Below are 20,417 nucleotides of genomic sequence, written 5' to 3' on the forward strand. Positions count from 1 at the left end.
CCACCACTCAGAATCAGTCAAAACTCAGATTGAAAAATACAGGACCATTCAACCATTGACCTTTAACCTTTGAATAAACCATGTTTTTAATTCTAATGATGCTGTACAGATTGTACACCTCCCTACCATATACATCAGCTTTCTATGGGCTTTTATTACGTTGTCCAGATACAACTATGGTGAACAAGACTGGCAGGCTCTTAATCTTCACAACTAAATAAATTGTGGAATTTCTTATTTGTGCAGGAATGTACAGTTACAAAGGATACAAGTTGTTACATTTATGAAATATAAAATCTAGGCCTATTTGATATTCAGTGTTTGTCACTATTGGTGAATAAACTAATTTCTTGATCAGTGAAGGGGGGCAAGAGACAAACCCAGACCTTGGTTTTTTAATCGTTCATAGTTTAAAAAAATGATTTTACTCAGGGTGAGCTTGTTTCAGATTCTTCCGTACGCCTCCTCACCTTGTTAAATAAAACCCAGGAACACTGCTTAAGGTAAAAATCTCTTTACTTTTTCATCGAATGAAACGGTCACATTCAGCACAACAAGATTCCTCCCCCCCCCCCCCCCCCTCCCCGCCCACAAAAATAAAATGCACAACAGAAAAAAAAACATCTTTTAAGGCAGAGACATGCTACCCGTTAGCGCTCGTTAGCGCTCGTTAGCGCACGTTAGCGCAGGTGCTCTGGTCCGTTACGAGACGATCAGAGTCAGCCTTTTAGGGCCCCAACCATCCCTGGGCCACACATTCAAGTTTTTTAATCATTTCATTTTTTTTCTTTTTGTTTTGGAACACAGAACCGTGACTGTTTAGGGTCTCTAAAACCCGACTCTGGAGATGGGACGTATTAGGTGGCCTCATTTGTTTATTTTTTATTTCCATTGTACAGGAGTCACAAAGGTCTCCACATCCCCAAATGCTGGCAAACAACAAAGTAGCAGATTTAATAAATTACATTTTAATAAACGTTATTGAAAACATTAATAAAACATGAAGTCATCAAAAAAGAAAACTGAAATGAGAAATGTACTGCAATATGGCATGTGGTTTGAGTACGCTTTTCCTACCAGGCTGAATTTAACTTAATATTTACAGTTTGTAAATATTTTATCATAATTACATCAGTAGGACAAAATTAGCTACACAAATCCAGCTTACACAAAACTCTGTATGTGTCTGCAGTTCAACAAATTTCAGAGAAAAAGCTAATTTCCATGATGCAAATAAATTTCTGCAAATAAGATTAATTTATGAGTTAATTTGTATTGTAATTAGTGTCCAATGAGATGAACAGAAATGTTTTTTTTTTTTTTTTTAAAGAGGTTGCCTGATGAAGCATTACCATAGCAACAGGTTTTAGTATTGAATCCATAATCTACACAGGTACACCCCTAGAAACATTTAGGGATTCCATTGACCAACAACTTTGGGGGGAAAAAAAATTACAGAGTGATGCATTTATGACACAAGCAGTAAAAGGGCAGCTTCCCTGTAGATTTTCCCACTATGAGGTGCACAACTCCAACACCGCAACGATGTTAACATGCCAAAACAGCTGGCTTAGTGTCTCCCAAGTTACACAGCGATGTGCAATCGTGTGTTACAGTCACCGTACTCTGTACTCTGTGCACTCTCTGACCTCTCTGTGTTTTAACCACAGCTCGTCTACGTTCCGCTTTCCCTTCCTTCGAACAGCTCGCGCACATTCACACGCATTGCCAAAATCAAGAGCTGTAATCTCCTCCCCCCCGCCCCGCCCCGTCCCCCAAAAATATCATTTACATATCGAGGAAAGAACTGTGTGTTCAGGGTGAGGGGAGATGCGTCAGCAGACCATTTAACCTCAAGGCTCTCCCAAACCTCTTAGTTTATGTGCAAGAAGCACGTCGAGTGCAATACAAGTATAATATTACAGCATTTAGCCACATTACTACGCCTTGATCCTGAGCGTGTACATTTAAGCAGGAGAGACAGAGAGGGTGGATTCAGCACACTGCAGCACTGTGTATGCTTAGCTTTGTAAAAATAAAATAATTTTTAAAAAAGAACTTCGGTTCACAAATTGTAACGTACTCTCAGTAGTAAATTGAGGATTTGGAATCTGATTTCTATTCAATTCCCCAATTGGCTGAACTGAAATCATACTCTATGATGTTAGAATGCACCCACTGCAAAAATTACACCCACCAACAACAAAAGTACCCGCTGAAGACATTCTAATACAGTTTCGCGGCTCTCTACAGCACTTGTACTCAAGTAAAACTTTACATATGTACACCGTAGCCACACGGGACCCAGACACAGCAGGAAGATTAGTTAAAACCTTTACAAACGCCCAACCGCTTCAGTAGGAACCGCTTCAAGTCCTTGCCGGATTAGCCTTTTAAACCCAGACTGTAGTTCATAAAGTTTACCGTTATTATACCCATTGTCCTTATTACTAATTACTTATTTAATTCTAGACAACCTCAGCTGGGGGGGGGTTCAACTACTTTAACCTGTAGAAATATGATAATTTAAAGTCTCAACTGTATGAATTTAAGCGCAATGGCTATGTGAGATGGACTCATATGGCAAGCCTCTTGTCTGGTTGCCTGGTTACAAGCCAGTGACCTCGCAAGGCTCAACAAGAGTTATTGGTCACCTTCGCCTCCCTAAAGGTCAGGGGTCACCAGCCAAGGGAAGCAATCACACTCTCATTCAGGCTGCGGGGGCCGATGATGTCAGCTCTGGGGGCAGTCACTCATGCACACATGCTGCCCCCCCCCCCTCCCCAAGAGGACCCAAAAGCCCAGAAACAGCCCAACTCACTAACAGTACAGATCCACCCAACCGCACACAGCCTGTCTCCATGTGGCACCAGGTCTCCCCCAGACTGACCGCACGCTCACCTGGCTTGATCAGGACAACAACCGTGGAACAAATCCATCCAATAACAATAGCTACGCTGAACCAATGAACCCTACCGGTTACTTTACCACTTCCAAGAGACTAATGGCTAAAAACACATTACATAAATACTGCTAAAAACATTAAGCGTTATCCATTTGAATTGTTTGGTCCAGTTTTATCAAAGAAGGTAGCACTGTAAAAGAAGGTAGCAGACGTACCATTTATGGTGTTTTGTACCCCCTCAAAACAAATAAACCCAAAAACTATACAATGCATTACGTTTAAAAAAAAAACAAAACAAAGAAAACAGAGGTAAACAAATCTCTTTGACCTAAATGGCACACAAATCACGTACAAAATGACCTTTCCCTGGACACTGACGGCGAGGTCACGGTTGACCAATCCGGTCCAAGATCAGTCCAAAGACGGCATGCTTCCAGTCTCTCTCTTTCACAAACTACCCAGCTGCCATTGCAGAATTAAAAAAAAAAAAATTGTAACACAGACATTTTAAACACAGAGAAATCCCTTGAAAGTGACTGAACAAAACGCCAAAAAAAAAAAAACAAAAAAAAAAAAACACAATGCAGTTTCCATGTGAATGATCCAGTCCCCCCCCCCCCCCCAAAACGGGGGGAACAAACAAACGAATCCAGTGGAAGGAAGAGGGAACGGCAGACGTGCTGAACGCTCGGGTCCCCAGCCGGCGAGTTCGGGCGCACGCATCCTCTCTTCACAGAACGCCGTCCCGAACTCGTGAACCTCGTGAGCCTCGTGAACCCCGTGAACCCCGTGAACCTCGTGCCTGCAGGGCGCCCGAGCCGCGTTCAGGGCTCAAACACGGGGAAGCAGTCAGACGTGTAGCCGCCCTCGTGCATGTACAAAAACATAACAAAACAAAAAAAAAAAAAAAAAGTGTGCTGATTTTAAAAAATGAAAATGCAAAAATGAGCCGTGGAATGGTTCAATGTCTCGCACACGTTTGTGTGTGAGAGGCTTCATACGATGGGCTCAGGGTGAGTTTCAGGCAGAAAGTCCGCTTTTAAAATGGCACAGAGAGAGCCGGGGGGGGTAGGGGGGTACTATAATATCGGGCTGCTTCTTTACTTTGTGCCTTTTTCCTGTTCCCGCACACACACTCACAGGCAGCCTAAACGGCCTACGGTTCTACCCTATACACCACATACACACAGGTTCTACACTTCCTACTTCGCGTGACACAGACACACACGCACTGATGCAGGTCCTACACATCGTACCAAGCGTTTGCGTGCGTGCATGCGTGCACGCACACACACACACACACACTCACTGGCAGCCTGAATGGCCAACAGTTCTCCCCTACACACACACACACACACACACACAGCTCCTACACGTCGTACTGAGCGTAAACACACACACTCACACACATAGCTCCTACACATCGTACCGAGCGTTTGCGTGCACACACACACACACACACACACACACACAGCTCCTACACGTCATACTGAGCGTTTGTGTGCGTGCTCAGGAAGGGCCCGCGGCCGTACTGGAGGTGGTTGGTCCGCTCCAGGCCGGCCCGCTCCAGGCCGGGGCCCAGGGGGAAGGGGCCCGCCCCGTTGTGGGGCGCCACTTTCTCCAAACCCAGGGCTGCAGGGTCAAAGGTCACCACATCCTGCTGGGAGAAGGGCAGCGGCCTCTTTCTGGCCTCCCTGCTGGAATCGTATTTCGCCTGGCGGAAAGAAAAAAAAAAAATAATAACAGAAACGTTTAACAGACCAGTGATATGAACGGTAATGTAGGTAACCCAGTTCAACAGACAGCCAATCAAAACTCAGCGCCCCTGTTCATTACGCATCTCAAAGTAGGAGTGCTGATCTAGAGCCGGGGTCCCCAGCTTTGAGAAGGCTTTATGGACATTCTGAGTCTGCCGAAAAAACGAGCACAAATACCGTGAGCATTTGGCGTGTAACGTCACAGAAAATGTGACCACTCCAAAAATCACTGTCCCGTTCACAGCTAGCCCTGTCCCGTTCATAGCAAGCCCTGTATTAAAGCTAGCCCTGTCCCGTTCACAGCTAGCCCTGTATTAAAGCTAGCCCTGTCCCGTTCACAGCTAGCCCTGTATTAAAGCTAGCCCCGTCCTGTTCACAGCTAGCCCTGTCCCGTTCACAGCAAGCCCTGTATTAAAGCTAGCCCTGTCCCGTTCACAGCTAGCCCTGTATTAAAGCTAGCCCTGTCCCGTTCACAGCTAGCCCTGTATTAAAGGTAGCCCTGTCCCGTTCACAGCGAGCCCTGTATTAAAGCTAGCCCTGTTCCATTCACAGCTAGCCCTGTATTAAAGCTAGCCTTGTCCCATTCACAGCTAGCCCTGTATTAAAGCTAGCCCTGTCCCGTTCGCAGATAGCCCTGTCCCGTTCACAGCTAGCCCTGTATTAAAGCTAGCCCTGTCCCGTTCGCAGCTAGCTCTGTCCCGTTCACAGCTAGCCCTGTATTAAAGCTAGCCCTGTCCCGTTCACAGCTAGCCCTGTATTAAAGCTAGCCCTGTCCCGTTCACAGCGAGCCCTGTATTAAAGCTAGCCCTGTTCCATTCACAGCTAGCCCTGTATTAAAGCTAGCCCTGTCCCGTTCACAGCTAGCCCTGTGCTAACACAGCCACGCTCACCTTGTTGTACAGGAACACGCCCACGATGGCGGTGAGCATGCCCAGGAGGTTGCTGGAGTTGACGGGGTTGCGCAGCATCAGCAGGGAGATGCTGATGACCATGATCCTCTTGGTGGCGTTGGCCACGGCGTAGCTGAGCGGGCTCACCAGGCTCAGGACGCTGAACGCAATCACGTTCTGCGCGAAGTTACAGAACCCGCTGACCAGCAGCAGCAGGAAGGTCCCAGACCAGCCGGACACGTCACTCTGGGGGGGGGGGGGGGGGGGAGAGAGGATGTCAAAGATTGTGACAGAAAAAAATACACATCATACAAAATTAGCAAGAGAAGAGAGAGCAGAGAAGTACACATGACTTGGTGTAAACAATTCCTGACATTCCAGGTAATTTCTAGTGCATAACAGTGCTTTATGTTCAACATCAGGTGTGCGGAGTGAAAACCTACAGGACGGTAGATCACCAGGAACGGGGCTGGGCAGCCCTGCTGGAGCGTATGCAAGTACACGCATTGGTGAATATCACCCTCTAGTGGACATCTTGAGCAATGTGAACGGATTGCTGAATCTCTACATTACATAAATGACTTCGGGACAGGATCAAATGCAGTTGGGGCAGTACTGTAGGACAATGCAGTGTCATGTACTGCAGTATACAGCAGTGTAGTGCTGTATAGCGCTGTGAAATGTAGCATATGGTAGTTAGGTATAATGCTTCTTGCAGTATACTGCTGTACACGTTTGATGCAGTATACTGCAGTTTAGTGCAGTATAGTGTAATGGAATGTAATAGTGCTGTGCCGTATAATAGCTTAATATAGAATAGTTTACTGTAGTACAGAACACTGTAGTATAGGGCAGAAGTCTCTCTCTCCCCCCCCCCCCCCCCCGTTTCCCCACTCTCCCCCCTCCCTCCTCACCAGGTCCTCCTGCAGCAGGAAGGAGGACAGGTCCACCAGCACCCAGGTGGGGAGCATGAAGATGACGGCGTTGAAGCCGAGCACGCTGAGGAGGCGAAGGTGATGCATCCGCGTGTCCCGCAACACCTGAGGGGCCCGAAAACACGTGTCACGCAGTGATGACACGCTACACAAACACGCGTCACGCAGTGATGACACGCTACACAAACACGCTTCTCACAGTGATGACACGCTACACAAACATGCGTCACACAGTGATGACACCCTACACAAACACGCGTCACACAGTGATGACACGCTAAGCAAACACGCGTCACACAGTGATGACACGCTACGCAAACACGCGTCACACAGTGATGACACGCTACGCAAACACGCGTCACATAGTGATGACACGCTACGCAAACACTGTGAAGGCACAGGGCATGTTGGATAGGGCAGTGCAGGGCGTGTTTGTATTGGGTGGGGCAGTGCAGGGCGTGTTGGGTAGAGCAGTGCAGGGTGTGTTTGTGTTGGGTAGGGCAGTGCAGGGCGTGTTGGGTAGGGCAGAGTAAGGCGTGCTGGGTAGGGCAATGCAGGGCGTGTTGGGTAGTGCAGTGCAGGGCATGCTGGGTAGGGCAGAGCAGGGCGTGTTGGGTAGGGCACTGCGGGGCGTGTTGGGTAGGCCTCACCTTCTTGGAGAAGATGTTCTGCAAGGAGAAGCAGAGCGTTGCCATGAGGGCACTGATCAGACCCGACAAGTCAAACGACAACTCCGTTACCGTGGCGAGGAGAACTCCCCCAATGATGGGGATCAGAGACACATACACCTGAGGGGAGGAAAGGGAAGGCAGAGGAAGAGTAAGGCCTCATCGTTTAACTCAGAACTTTCCAAACTGTTTATTAACTATTTATTAACGGTATAGATGTTCTGTTCCGTCCGCCCCCCCCCCCACTCTGTCTATCTCTCTGTGCATTCTGGGTAATGAGGTGCTGGTTGTTTGCTGGACTGTGCAAACAGCCAGCACCTGATTACCCAGCCCCGCCCCTCCGTCTCACCTTGGTCGTCTGCTTCTCCTTCATGATGATGCGCGACAGCAGCACCACCCAAATCGGCATCGTGGCCTTCACTGTGACGGACAGCGAGAGAGAGAGGGGTCAGAGCGGGACACAGGGCCCAAACGGCAGAAAGAGTCAACTTCAGCGTGACACGGCAGGACAGGCCCGGGGACCAACACTGCGCGATTTAAAAGGCGTTTCACACACACACCTTGTCCCAATTCCCTTACCCACTTCAGGCCAATCTCCCTGCAAGCTCCGATAGAGATTGTGTCACATGAGACCCTCCTCCAGTCCCTTTGATATCATTCCCACAAAACTTGTCAGGGAAGTTAAGAAGGCTATTGACCAGGAGCCAGATTTTGTCCCATACCGCCCCAATTATGGCTTCTCTGTACTGACTGTCTGTTGCTTTTAGAATCAGTTTCAAAGTTTTATTAATTACTTACAAGGCCTTACATGGTTTGGCGCCCAATCATACCTTGTTTTTATATGCTTTGGAAGGCACTTCGTGCTCTATTCTTGACAGGTGCTTTATAAATAAAATGTAGGCTATTATTATTTTGGTGACTCCCAAGACCTTTCCTCTAGCGCCACCGTCAGGCCAAACATATCTCTAAAAAGACTCAACGAGAAATAATTGCATGTTTGTTTGTTTGTTTTTCTGAGCACGGTTTTGACGGTTTCCACGGGGATAGAAATGTCACGGATTGATCACCCGATGGCTGTATAACATCATGTCGCAACATGAAAACATCGACTGGTAGGGGAGAATGCACGCGGGGGGAAGGAAGAAACAACCAGACTGCACGAGAAGGTGTTGCAGCCAGAACGCGAGCGAAAGACCAGGTAGGTCTGCTGCGTTCCAGAAACACGACGAGGCTAGGCCAGTTACGAGCTTCGCGAAGAATAACTGAGCCACCTACTCTACAAGTGAAAACGCAACGACGAACGCAGCCAGAATCGCACGTCCATTTTCCCCATGATATGCAAGTTGTTGTGGACGAATATAATTTCGTTAGCTTTGTCCGCAAACTTTAGCGCCCGTGTGAGAGGCAAAAAGGAAAACTAGGCGCTACACAGAATGATAAAATCGGTATCTGGCACATCTTCGACGAGGGTTCAGGAATGAGTCTACAGAGTCAGACTGTCCCTTATCTGACCAAAACACAACTGCTTCATCACATTACTAGACTCACATGACTCCAGATTTTACACTTTAACTGCATCATCCAACCGTGCAGCGGCTAATTGCTCTCATGACTTGGCTAATAAGAATACCGTGGCAGCTCATTTAAAAATGTTCTGTGCATGCTAGCTGGCTTGTATTCACATCTACTCCTGTTTGCTGTGTACATGCAAAAGGGCACGGGGTTAGCTAATGGTGCACTTACCTGTGTGAGCGTATGAAACCGGTACCTTCCATATACTGAAGTGAGCCGACACAGACGCGAAGTATTTTCCAAAAGCTAAAGGGAGAATATACCATCGGTAGTATCTCCCAGACAGTTCAGTTTTGGGTACTCCCCAAGCACGTAATAAAGGCGGAAGGAATAAAACAATAGAAAATATGTGAAAGAGAGACACTGTGACCGGATAGGGGAATCCGTTCAGTATTATTTTGTTGATGACGTTACCCCCTGAGCTGACAGTATACCAACAGACACACAACATCGCAATCCGGGCTCCCTCCGTGGCTTGCGGACGCTCCACCGCAGCCATCTTCCAAAGCAGAGTCACCGGCAGCGGGGAGACGTGGAGCGGGTGTACGTATATCAGCCAGGCGATAGACCACTTTCTTCGCACGTCACTTCCTTCATTTAAAGCGCTCGCAGTTCATCGCCCTGTGCGGTCCAACTAGAAACAAGCAAAACTACCAACGGTCCACGTGCACCGTTAGGCTATATGAAAACCTACACTTGACTTAGTAACATACCAATTTAAATAGTGTTTTAATCTGTATTTTCTGTTTGGGGTCCTGGAAACCCTGGACCCTCTGTAACTGCTCAAAAAGCATGCCTAACTTTGTTTTATCGGCTTGATACGTAATGACTTTTGTGCATTTCACGAGAGCTGCTTACAAACACGATTTTGACTTCCTCTACACAAAATTACACTGCTTTGAATGTCTGATTATTTTTGAGGGTACAGTTGACTCGATGTTACTCCTCCAAATAAGTGTGAACACACACGCGCTCACATGCACAGAAATTTGTGCTTCATGAACACATACACATACATCCACACCACACCAGCCCCCAGCTCTGTCTCTCTCTCTCTCTCACACACACACACACAGTCACAAATGCAAACACACACACAGTCACTGCTGCATACAGCTGCTGATGAAAGGCTGCCTGTAGGCTCCTGGTCATTTTTTTTTTTCAGCATCGCTGATGTTAGCGTTTACAGTACTTCAGTCATCTGACTGCACTGCTGCTCCCGACCCTCCAGCCTACCTCTTGGTAGTGTCCAGCGCCAGGGTTCTGGGGCAGTGATCCCAAAACTCGGTGCTGGGACCCCCTCCCCCCCCCCCGCTGATTTCCAATCTGATTTTTCAGACTTCATTACCCTCTTAAGAGACATTATGTCTGAAATAGCTTTGCATTCCACTAAGAATAACATTTGCATGTTAATTAGCAAAATATCATGGCATGGCAGTGTGTCGGCCTACAAAAAAAAAAAAGAAAAAGTTTTAAATGCATACCATAACAAAGCATAATTGCCACGTCCCACTTTCACATATATTTTACAGGTATGCACACACTGTTGCATGTCAGTGGCATATACAATTTTCAGTGGTTTGAGTGCTGAAACCATTATTTCAGACTACATGCTGCAGCACCATTTGTAAGAGTTGGTGCACAACAAAAAGGCTTCATGTTCAACTTCGAGCAGATTTTTCACATTTTGGGTCTTTGACCAATCAGGGGAGGTGGCGCAAACACGCATCACTCAGATGAGGAAAAAGCAGGCAACCCCCCTTTCTGGTCAAGAGCGAGACTGGCTGAAATATCATGAACAGGACTGTCTGCAGTCGCCCACACGCTTTAGGCCAAGCCGAGAAAAAAGCCCAGAGAACACTCCACCAAAGCCAGTCCCCCAGACACCTGCTGCTGTGCCTTACGTGTGCGTATGTGCCTATGCGTGTGCATATTGAAATACATAACACGTGCAGGTTTCTTTCATTTTTTATTTACACATTTATATCACGTGTCCATGTAAAAGGACCAATTAGCAAAGTTGTTCCCTCCCACGTCTGACCGTACGCAGAAGCCCAATACCTGTACATTCACTAAGGCTCGTTAATTTTTGCAAAAAACTGTTGTGATGGATTCCCGTAAGGCAAACAATATCTAAAGGAATGGTAACAAGTATAGTTCCAGCATACAAACGTATCGCTTTTAATGTCGTTTCCTCACAGTACAAAAGTTGCAATGTAGTAACACCCTCCGTTCAGCTACCTTTTCAAAACCCTTTCACTAGCGTTTTCCTGCACTTCCTGGGGGGGGGGGGGGGGGGGGGGGATGAAAACTGTAAATCAAAAGAATATTTCTCATACTTTTAATCAGATCAAAAAAAAATGAGAAAAAAGCAGATTTTTAAAAAAATACATCTTTTCGTTTTTCCTTTTTTTCTCGTTTTTGCATTGAGAACACATTTTAAAAATATATCTTTTCTGCAGAGCAAAAAGGACTGGGCGTGGCGATGCATGAGGATGACATCACATGAGGGGTGGAAAGGTCAGGGGTGGTGGGGTAGGGTGAGGTAGGGTGGGGGGGATGAGGGTAATGGAATGTTGGTTGCTACCACACTAGCCAACCCGTTTATTGTGAGAAAAAACGTGCAAACCCTGGAGGCCTTTCCTGTCGTCTTTTTTCTCCATCGCAGAACAGGCCGAACAGAAAGAGTGATGCAAACACAACAGCTCTACAGCTTTTTTTTTGTTTTGTTTTTTTTGCACATATCAATTTTTTTTTGTCAATTTCCAAAACAAAGAGGGGTAATGGAAAATAAAGGTCAAATAAATAAGATGCTGCATACATGAGAAGGAACTTTCGTTTATTCTTTCGTTCGCTCGTGTTTTTGTCTGCCGTGCGAAGCTGCACGTAACTTCCACACAGGATCCACAGCTTCCCGAGTCGGACACACTCGAACCCTTACCCTGTCCTTTAACCTTTGACCCCTTACGCAGACAGACGTTGCCATGACTGCGGTCGTGCGGGTTGCCGCTGCCCTCCCGTCGACCCCGGTCTTAAGCCCTTGTTGGCACTTCCTGGTTGGGAGTAGCCCCCTTCAGACGGGCTGCCCAGCGTTTCCTGCGCTGACCCCTGGTGGGCGCGCGGGAAAAGGTCACCCGCTATAGGGGAGGAGAGGGACCACCGTCCCCCTCATTGGCTTGAACGGCGGGGGTGGGGTGAGCGTAAGCCACCGCCCACCCCCTCCTCTCCCCGATAGCTCCTCCCCCTTTTGTTTCCTTTTTGCACAAGAGAGAAAACGGCCGGCCGAGGGGGCGGGGTCAGTCTAGGCATACGTACGGCAGGATGTGCAGCTGGCTCTCGTCCCCGTGGGGGTCTAAGGATATGCACTGCGTCCAGTCGTACCAGTTGTCCTTGGTGTCATGGCAACCGTTGACCCCGGGCCAGTGCTGGGCGCCGACCCTGCGCACGTCGTCGGGGGTGACCTCGCGGGTGACCCCGGGCACGCCCGCGTCCGGCGCGGTGGGCACCAGCACGTGCGTCTTGCGGGCCTCCCTGCCATGGCGCTCCTCCCGCTGCAGGTACTCGGTCATGAAGAAGTGGGCCCCGGGCGTCTGGGCCCCCGACGATGTCAGCACGTTGCTCTGCAGGTTCAGGTAGAACTGGATGATCTCGTTTCTGGAAAGTTCCTTCCAGTTGGTCTGCTGGAGGGGGTTGGGGAGGGGGGGACCGGCAGCGGGGGGGTGCGGGGGCTGCGCCGGGGGTGCTGTCCGCAGGGATTCGGGCGGGGCCGAGCCCAGGGGCTCCTCCCCGGGGCAGGACTCCTTGTGCGTGAGCGACTTGATCTGCCCCGTGGTGGGGTCGAAGGTCAGCCGCCGCTCTTTCAAGCGCACGGGCTTGGCCCGCTCCTCCGCCGCCTGGCCCCCCAGGTTCACCGTGTAGTCCCGCGGCCGGTACTTCTTCTTGCGCCTCTTCCCGCCCCTCTCCGAGCCCGAGGCCCCGCCCCCGTCGCTCTCCGCCCTGCCGACCTGCCCCCCCGCCTCTGCCGCCCCGCCCCACTCCGGGGCCGGCCGGGGCGGGGTCGGGGAGCCCCCCTGCAGGGGCGGAGCCAGGGGCGGAGTCTGTGGGGGGCGAGGCTCCGCCCACCGGTACAGAGAGGAGTCGGGGAGCAGGGACGCTAGAGGCGGTGACAGGGGCGAGGGGGCGGGGCAGGGGGGCGGGCGGGGGCTGCAGGGCTTGGCGTGCTGCTGCATGACAGCAGCTCTGAGCAGCGCGGAGGCGCTGGGGGGCCGGGCCGGCAGCAGGGGGGCGCTGGGGGGCTGGGTGGGCAGCAGGGGGGCGCTGGGGGGCTGGGTGGGCAGCGCGGGGGAGCAGGTGGGTCGGGTGGGCAGCGCGGGGGAGCAGGTGGGTCGGGCCGGCAGCGGGGGGGCGCTGGGGGGTCGGGCCGGCAGCGGGGGGGAGCTGGGACACGGTCGCACCGCGTTCACGGGGATCCTGCTGTGCTTCTCGCTCTCCTGAGGCTCCGCCCGCTGGGCATCGGCCTCACCCAGGGCAGGGAAGGACTCGGGGCTGCCCCCGACGCCGTTGGTGGGCGGCGGCGTGGAGTTGCACACCCGCTCGTACGCCGCCGTCGCCTTGGCGATCTTGGCGGCGGGAGGGGCGGGGCTGTGGTGGGCGTCGCCCTTGCGCTTGCGGCCCGACGCCTTCTCGGCCTTGGGGGAGTACGTGTTGTGGAAGTCGTTCCGGCCTTTCAGCTCGGGGGCGGGCCTCGCCGCCGGCAACAGCCTGGGGGGCGTGGCGTCCGCCCGACACGGGTGAGCGCCGCCATTGGCCGAGCCCGGCGTTCCCGGCCCCGCCCCTCTGGGCGGAGCCTCTGCCTGGCCCGGCTCGATAAGTTTCTGCCAGTTCCGCAGGAGTTTCTTGGCACGTTTGGCAAGGTCTTCGTCCTTCGTCTTCTTCCTCACGTCATTGATCAGCTTACCCAGTCGAGTTTCCTGAAACAGGAGGAACAGGAAGCCGGTGATCGAGATCAGAGCACACAGAGCAGCCCGTTAGCATCAGAGCGCACAGAGCGGCCTGTTAGCATCAGAGCGCACAGAGCGGCCTGTTAGCATCAAAGCTCACAGAGCGGCCTGTTAGCATCAGAGCTCACAGACCAGCCCGTTAGCATCAGAGCGCACAGAGCGGCCTGTTAGCATCAGAGTGCACAGAGCAGCCTGTTAGCATCAGAGCGGCCTGTTAGCATCAGAGCTCACAGACCAGCCCGTTAGCATCAGAGCGCACAGAGCGGCCTGTTAGCATCAGAGTGCACAGAGCAGCCTGTTAGCATCAGAGCGGCCTGTTAGCATCAGAGTTCACAGACCAGCCCGTTAGCATCAGAGCGCATCAGAGCAGCCCGTTAGCATCAGAGCTCACCTCCAGGGCTTCTTTGGTGATGGGGTATCGCTCCAGATAGGAAATCACTTCCAGTACCGCAACCATGTTGCGGATCTGCTGGAGGTAAAACAAACAAACAAATGGCATTATTAGTCATATAATCAAGCAGAGTGTGTGTTTGTGTGTGTGTGTGTGTGTGAGAGAGAAAGAGCGTGTGTGCTTGTGTGAGTGTGAGTACCTCACTCAAGGACAGTGTAACAGGTGTAGGCATGCACACACACCCTCGCATGTGCTGCCTAATACCACTCTTCATGACGACTGGAAAACCCCTTTAAAACAGCCATCTGTGGAACTGGCTCGTTCAAGTTGCGCTGCCCGGGAAACTACACGCGATTGCTCTGTGCTGGAAGGCACGGGGTCTAAGCAAGGCTTTCATTTCCAAGTAAAACAACGCCAGTCTCCACCTCACACTGCCCGTGGCCCAGCGCCTGGCCTCAACACTGCAGCAGACACCGGCCTAGCCGCGGTTAAAAGCACTAGAATATTCCACCGCTGTGAAGAGAGCAGGCAGGTAGGGGTATCACAGTGCGTACTGCATCAGGACGCTCAGAGGAACCTCACCCGCAAAACCACTCTGTCTGTGAGCATCATGAGTCACGCATCAGACAGCGAAGCCAGCGTGTGCCTTCCTGACCAAGCACTAGGGGGAATTCCTCTGCGTGAGCATCATACGTCACCTACAGTCACCGGTTTACCCAAGGTACCCATGACGACACCTCTCGACCAATCGGAACAAAGATGGTCGCTATTTCGCCCCAGGCAGACAACTTGGAAATCGCAGCGAGCAGTCGTGGGAATAAAGCTGGAGATCCTGCAGACCTGGAAGCAGGTGCACACACACACGCGCATGCACGCACGCACGCACACACGCATGCACGCACGCACACACATGCACGCACACACACACACACACACACACACACACACACACAAACGCACGCACGCAGACACAAGCGCTCGCACACACACGCAGGCAGGCACACACACACACAAGCGCACGCATGCACACACAAGCGCACGCACACACACACACAAGCGCACGCACACACACGCACGCATGCCTGATACCTCCGTGATGAAGGGGGCAGGGTCGCGGGACACCCGCGAAGGGGGGAAGGAGGGCATGGATAAACAAACCGCGACCACCAACACCCGGAGTAAAACCAGGAGTCAGGCAAGCGGCGAGCGTGTAACATCCCTGCGTGTAACATCCCCGTGTGTAACATCCCTGCGTGTAACATCCTCATGTGTAACATCCCTGCGTGTAACATCCCCGCGTGTAACATCCCCGCGTGTAACATCCCCGTGTGTAACATCCCCGTGTGTAACATCCTCGCGTGTAACATTCCTGCGTGTAACATCCCTGTGTGTAACATCCTCATGTGTAACATCCCTGTGTAACATCCTTGTGTGTAACATCCCTGTGTGTAACATCCTCATGTGTAACATCCCTGTGTAACATCCTCCTGTGTAACATCCCTGTGTGTAACATCCTCATGTGTAACATCCTCGTGTGTAACATCCCTGTGTGCAACATCCTCGTGTGTAACATCCCTGTGTGTAACATCCCTGCGTGTAACATCCTTGTGTGTAATATCCCTGTGTAACATCCTCGTGTGTAACATCCCTGTGTGTAACATCCCTGCGTGTAACATTACATTTATTTGGAAGACAGTAAGCATTACTCTGTCCTAACCTATGCTAAGTCAAACTAGGAGGCATGACAAGCTACAACATCAAGATAACGACACAAGTTTAATATATGTGCTGGATGGAGGTACATGCACTGTGAAACTGGTACAAGAGGTACATGTGCAAAAGAAAAGTGTTACAGAAACAAAGTGAAAAGATATAAGTGATAAGAGTTATCCTAGATTGGGAGTGCCCTGCAGAGTGGTTATAGTTAGTCCAGGTATAGTCTGAAGAGATGTGTCTTCAGACCACGGCAGAAGATGGGCAATGAGGGAGAGGTTCATAGAGGAACAGGGAGTTTGTTCCACCACTGGGGAGCTAGGGTGGAGAAGCTCTGTGGTAGGGACGAGCGAGAACCATTTACCCAGACGGCAGGGGGTGCAAGTCGCCCTGCTGCCACAGAGCGGAGTGGTCGAGCTGGCATGTAGGATTGAATCATCTCCTGTATGTGGGCGGGGGCTGTTCTGTTGGCTGCAGTGTAGGCGAGGGTCAGGACTTTGAACCTGAAGCTGGCAGTGACCGGTAGCCAGTGGAGTGACATCCCTGTGTGTGCGGCTGCTGTGATGTTCTACAAGGCACACCTTCACGACTATTTCCGGTGAGAGGGTTTCCAAGGGCAACACGCGATTGTGCAAGAGACACACAACTCTGAGCACAGATCCCAAACTGCCGTGGTCCAGCCAACAGAGGTGGTTGGGATGCAGAGGGGAGCTGGCCAGTTCTTCCAGGTATTATTTCATCCAAATCCACCAATGACCTTATAGTTATACTTAGTCAAGTTCTACTTTAACCCCAGACACAGGATTAACACTATAATTTCCCTCTTCATTGGTGATGTGTACAACTATACACGGATACTATACACAACTTATTATTCCAACCCTAACAATGCACGTGTCATTCTACAGTTAGAGATCTCGTTCAGCTGCTAATAAGTAGAATGAGGTGTGCCAAACTAGGGTTCAAATGAACACCTACAGGATGCCAGATCTCTACGAACAGGGCTAGGAAACACTGTGCTAAAATATGTATCATGTCTGCAGTTGAAAGCCATGCATTCCATTTGATCACGCTAATGAAAAGCGCTAACAGTTCTGCGCTGAATGCAGGGCTAGCTCTGTGACCGCGCTCTCCAGGGGAAATGCATGTGTCAATCAAGCAGGAAATAAGTGCAATGATAAGAGAGGGGCTCAGCCTCAGCTGAGGTTACTAAGAGGAGACTGGTTCACTACAGGGCTTTCCTTAAAAAACAAAACAAAACTGAACTTCCCGCTTTAACCATTCTATTACAACGAGAGATGGCTCGTTATGGAGCCCCACGGCGAGGTCAGTGGGCCGATTTCTGTGTCAATAAGCCATTTTTTGGCTACAACTGCCAACTGGTCGTCTGTGTTACCTTATACAAAAACTATAGCCGTTTATTGGCCAGTGTAAATATTTATTTTTGCAATCCCGGTACTTTGTGATACCACCGGGAGATCAATTCTGAAGTCTCAGAATTACAGTAATGTCATACACAGCTAGCCAGGGAGGGAGGGCCGAATCGCCTAGACAACACAGAGGCTCGTTGGCTTAAAGAAAAGTTTTTTTTTCAACGCAATGATTAACTAGCTGACATCATTTGACAGAGAAATGTCTCGCTGTCTTGGCAAACATTCCGTCGCCACACCACACATACAATCAAAATGAGCTACCAAGTAAGTTAAGATGACCAACGGGTTAAAAAAAAAAACCTGTTACACGCCAGCATATATATAAAGTTAGTAAGATGGCTAGCTGGCTAAGGTTTGCGACCTCAGCCTACATTAGCCACGAGCCTGGCGTCTTAATTCACGTGTGCTGCTAACCCTCTTGCTCTCGAAAACAGGAAGATTTAACCACTAAAACGACCCAACGAAGAAATGTATTACTTCTCCGGTTGCCGAAAGCTGCGAAAACAAAACAAAAAGTTCAACATCTAGACTAGCTAGGCCGTACAAGACCAAAAAGCAAACCGAGCTAGCTAGCTAACGGATACCTTTGTCAAACCAGGCCATGGCACATAATGCCTTCACTGGGCAGTATGGGGCTCGGATAGCAACTCGTAATAAGTTTAAAGAATATATTAATATTTCTGCTCAAATTTTTTAGCTAACGCCAACAGCTTGTCGCCAAGAAATTTGGATAATGTAAACTTAGCGTGTGAGTCAGCGACGCCAACAAAGTTAGCTACCGAACAGTAGTCGGCTAGCTAATAGCTAAATGAAACTGGATGGCAAAAACTGTAGTAATAAAAGCTAAAGTATCATGTTTAGTGACCTAAAAACGTAGTGAAATATTGCAGCCGTCAACTTAATTTCTGGTTCGCTAGGAAGGCAGCAAACTATTGCATTATTATTTAGCCACGTTTAAACAAACCACCCAACTAGCGAGTTACTGTTGGCTAGCTAACTATGGTCCTGTGACAGAGGCGTTAGACAAGTGTAACTAAAGTTAGCTAGCCGGCTAGCTATACAATTAATTCCACACGGTACACAGTTAACCAGACAGGTATGTATGCATTTTAAAACTCTGCCAAACTACCTACAATCCACACAGTGGATTCCAGCTAGCGCAACCCATTTCTACGGTACGACTCGGTGTTAGTGATGCTAGCTAGTTGGTAACTTAGTTTAACTGCTCGTTAACAGGAAGCTAGAGCCAGCCATCTATATAGTTGATGCATCCAGTAATGCATGTAGCCAATGGCAACGTTATTTTAACGAAGCTAACTTCAACATTCGAGTGTCCAAGTCCACTTGAGCAAACTTGAAAACCCACATGCGGCACGTCCCCAGGAGAACGACCTCGAAGCAAACCAAGTTAACAGTCACCGTTAGCTTAGCTGGCTTCATATTCATGCTGTGTACGCCAGCAAACGAGCAATATCAGATTCACATTTTCAGGCGGTAAGTTTTGTCAACAAGGCCAAATGTACTTTGTTTCTGCGGGTTACCCAACAACAAACTGCCTTCACAAATTAGCAAACACACCGGGCAACAAATACGCAACTTGTACAGGCCATAAACTGTCAAAAGCTTATAGCTGGCTAGCTATCTATAGATAGCCAACAGCATTAGTTTCGTGACGTTATTAACCCAAGTTTTCGGGCTACATGATCAAGAAACCTGACCAGCAACCCAACTGCCATGCTGTAGTATCAGGCGCTACAATAAAATCAGGAGTCAGCTCTGTTAGTGTGGGTTTGTAACTTCAGCTGAATTGTATTAAAGACCATGTATTTGTTACCAAGCTAACGTAACGTTAGTCTTTCAGCCAGCTGGCTTGGTAGCTTACAAGCCACTGGTGCCTGCTAGCACGCTAGCCAGCCACCAGTATCACCATTGGGAGGTAGCTAGCGCTAGCTGGTTTGTTATGGAGTTGCCTGTGTAGCCAACACAGCGATCGACACAGCCAAGCTAACGTTAGCTACAGGAAGCGGAGATGCTGGCGGCTGATGTTAGCAGAGGCAGGGCCATGAGCTACTCACATTGCTCTGGCTATCGATGGCCTGCAGCAGCCGGTCTCTCATCTGCTGCGGGGTTGCCGAGGCCGCTGTCATTGCCTGGTCGGTGCGGATCGGCGGGCGGGGGAGGGGGGAATCCTCCGTAGAGACGGGTGGGTGACTTGTAGACACTCACAGTCCTTTCGGGAGATGTGCTAGGAACTGAAGCCTCATGTTTTATACAGTGCTTTTATTGCTTGTTTGTTTTTAAGTGTATATCACCCGGAAGATGGAGCTCGGATTGCGCTTGTTTCAGTGTTTCTCCGGTGCTCACCAAACTCAACAGCTCCCTGAAATAAACTGGACCAAAATGCTCACGCGGTGCATAGTGGGAATTACAGAACGTGATGCGCCAGGACGTAACTTCCGACGCAAATACGTAACCCACCTGTCAGTTTAGCGCATGGTCAGACAGCCAACTCCAATACTATAAAAGCAGATCAAACGAGATAGCCCGTACAGCACCTCCCCTCTCTGTTTTACTTAAGTATTGAATTCAGCCAATTGATCTAGCCTTACTACTCATTGGCGGTTATTTATAATATTATTATTATTATTATTATTGGAATTTACTCTTCTTACGTTTGTTTCTACATTTTAAATGATCAGTCAATAAAGTTATTATACTAAATTTTGATGAAGAAGAGACCAAGATTATCCAAGCACCAAATCCTCATACCTGACCACATCTGTTTTATACCTTCCTACCTGAGCCCTAATCCGACCTAAACACATCCTGCCCCGTCTGTGACGAGGGACTCAAGAGCGTAGCCCGGAGCTGCCCCTACAAATGACGGGTTTCCGACGAGTTCCGAAACGAGGAGCAGCAAACCAGGGTAGTCTCGCTCGAATCCAACATACTCACGAGGGTTGAGGGTGAATGTATGCTAGCAAGCCGAGTAACATATGCGTATGGGTTTTCTAAAGCCAAACAATTATTTTTTTAAAGGTAACATTTGATGCGCAATATCTCATACAGTTCGTATAGCCTTAAATAAATAACCCTCAAGTATGCACGTAATGATAAGAAATTGCCTACTCGTAGTGCAAGCGCTTTGTTCTC

At 49.6% G+C, this 20,417-nt stretch overlaps 2 protein-coding genes across 4 annotated transcripts; both read right to left on the reverse strand.

Annotated features, from left to right (window-relative positions):
* Positions 1-857: 857 nt before the first annotated feature.
* On the reverse strand, positions 858-9,359 carry LOC118228898 (solute carrier family 35 member E1-like). Of its 3 annotated transcripts, none has more exons than XM_035420468.1 (7): positions 8,899-9,359; positions 7,505-7,575; positions 7,138-7,275; positions 6,467-6,592; positions 5,553-5,798; positions 4,370-4,619; positions 858-4,271 (listed from the first exon to the last, which is right to left on the reverse strand). In XM_035420468.1, the coding sequence occupies exons 1-6, from the start codon at positions 9,224-9,226 to the stop codon at positions 4,383-4,385; spliced, it is 1,146 nt and encodes a 381-aa protein (XP_035276359.1). In that variant the 5' UTR covers positions 9,227-9,359; the 3' UTR covers positions 858-4,271; positions 4,370-4,382. The 3 variants fall into 3 exon arrangements, with proteins under 3 accessions (XP_035276359.1, XP_035276358.1, XP_035276357.1); XM_035420467.1 differs by having other exon boundaries at positions 4,362-4,619; XM_035420466.1 differs by having other exon boundaries at positions 858-4,619; positions 8,899-9,358.
* A 1,324-nt stretch (positions 9,360-10,683) lies between these two features.
* On the reverse strand, positions 10,684-19,730 carry LOC118229537 (mediator of RNA polymerase II transcription subunit 26-like). The gene is made up of 4 exons (XM_035421570.1): positions 19,340-19,730; positions 14,119-14,196; positions 13,068-13,697; positions 10,684-13,022 (listed from the first exon to the last, which is right to left on the reverse strand). The coding sequence occupies exons 1-4, from the start codon at positions 19,409-19,411 to the stop codon at positions 12,024-12,026; spliced, it is 1,779 nt and encodes a 592-aa protein (XP_035277461.1). The 5' UTR covers positions 19,412-19,730; the 3' UTR covers positions 10,684-12,023.
* Between the last annotated feature and the right edge of the window lie 687 nt (positions 19,731-20,417).

This window comes from Anguilla anguilla, chromosome 6 (assembly GCF_013347855.1).
Source record: "Anguilla anguilla isolate fAngAng1 chromosome 6, fAngAng1.pri, whole genome shotgun sequence".
Lineage (NCBI taxonomy): Eukaryota > Metazoa > Chordata > Actinopteri > Anguilliformes > Anguillidae > Anguilla > Anguilla anguilla.

Bases quoted from the DNA above. Each gene is read 5' to 3' on its own strand.
- LOC118229537 (XM_035421570.1), bottom strand. From the start codon at position 19,411: ATGACAGCGGCCTCGGCAACCCCGCAGCAGATGAGAGACCGGCTGCTG. The intron at 14,197-19,339 runs GTGAGTAGCTCA...TTTTACCTCCAG, and splicing joins CCATCGATAGCCAGAGCAAT to CAGATCCGCAACATGGTTGC. The intron at 13,023-13,067 runs GCGCTGCCCACC...CTGCCCACCCAG, and splicing joins CCCGACCCACCTGCTCCCCC to CCCCCCAGCGCCCCCCTGCT.
- LOC118228898 (XM_035420468.1), bottom strand. From the start codon at position 9,226: ATGGCTGCGGTGGAGCGTCCGCAAGCCACGGAGGGAGCCCGGATTGCG. The intron at 7,276-7,504 runs GTGAGACGGAGG...TCCTCCCCTCAG, and splicing joins AGGAGAAGCAGACGACCAAG to GTGTATGTGTCTCTGATCCC. The intron at 5,799-6,466 runs GTGAGGAGGGAG...CCCCCCCCCCAG, and splicing joins TCCTGCTGCAGGAGGACCTG to AGTGACGTGTCCGGCTGGTC.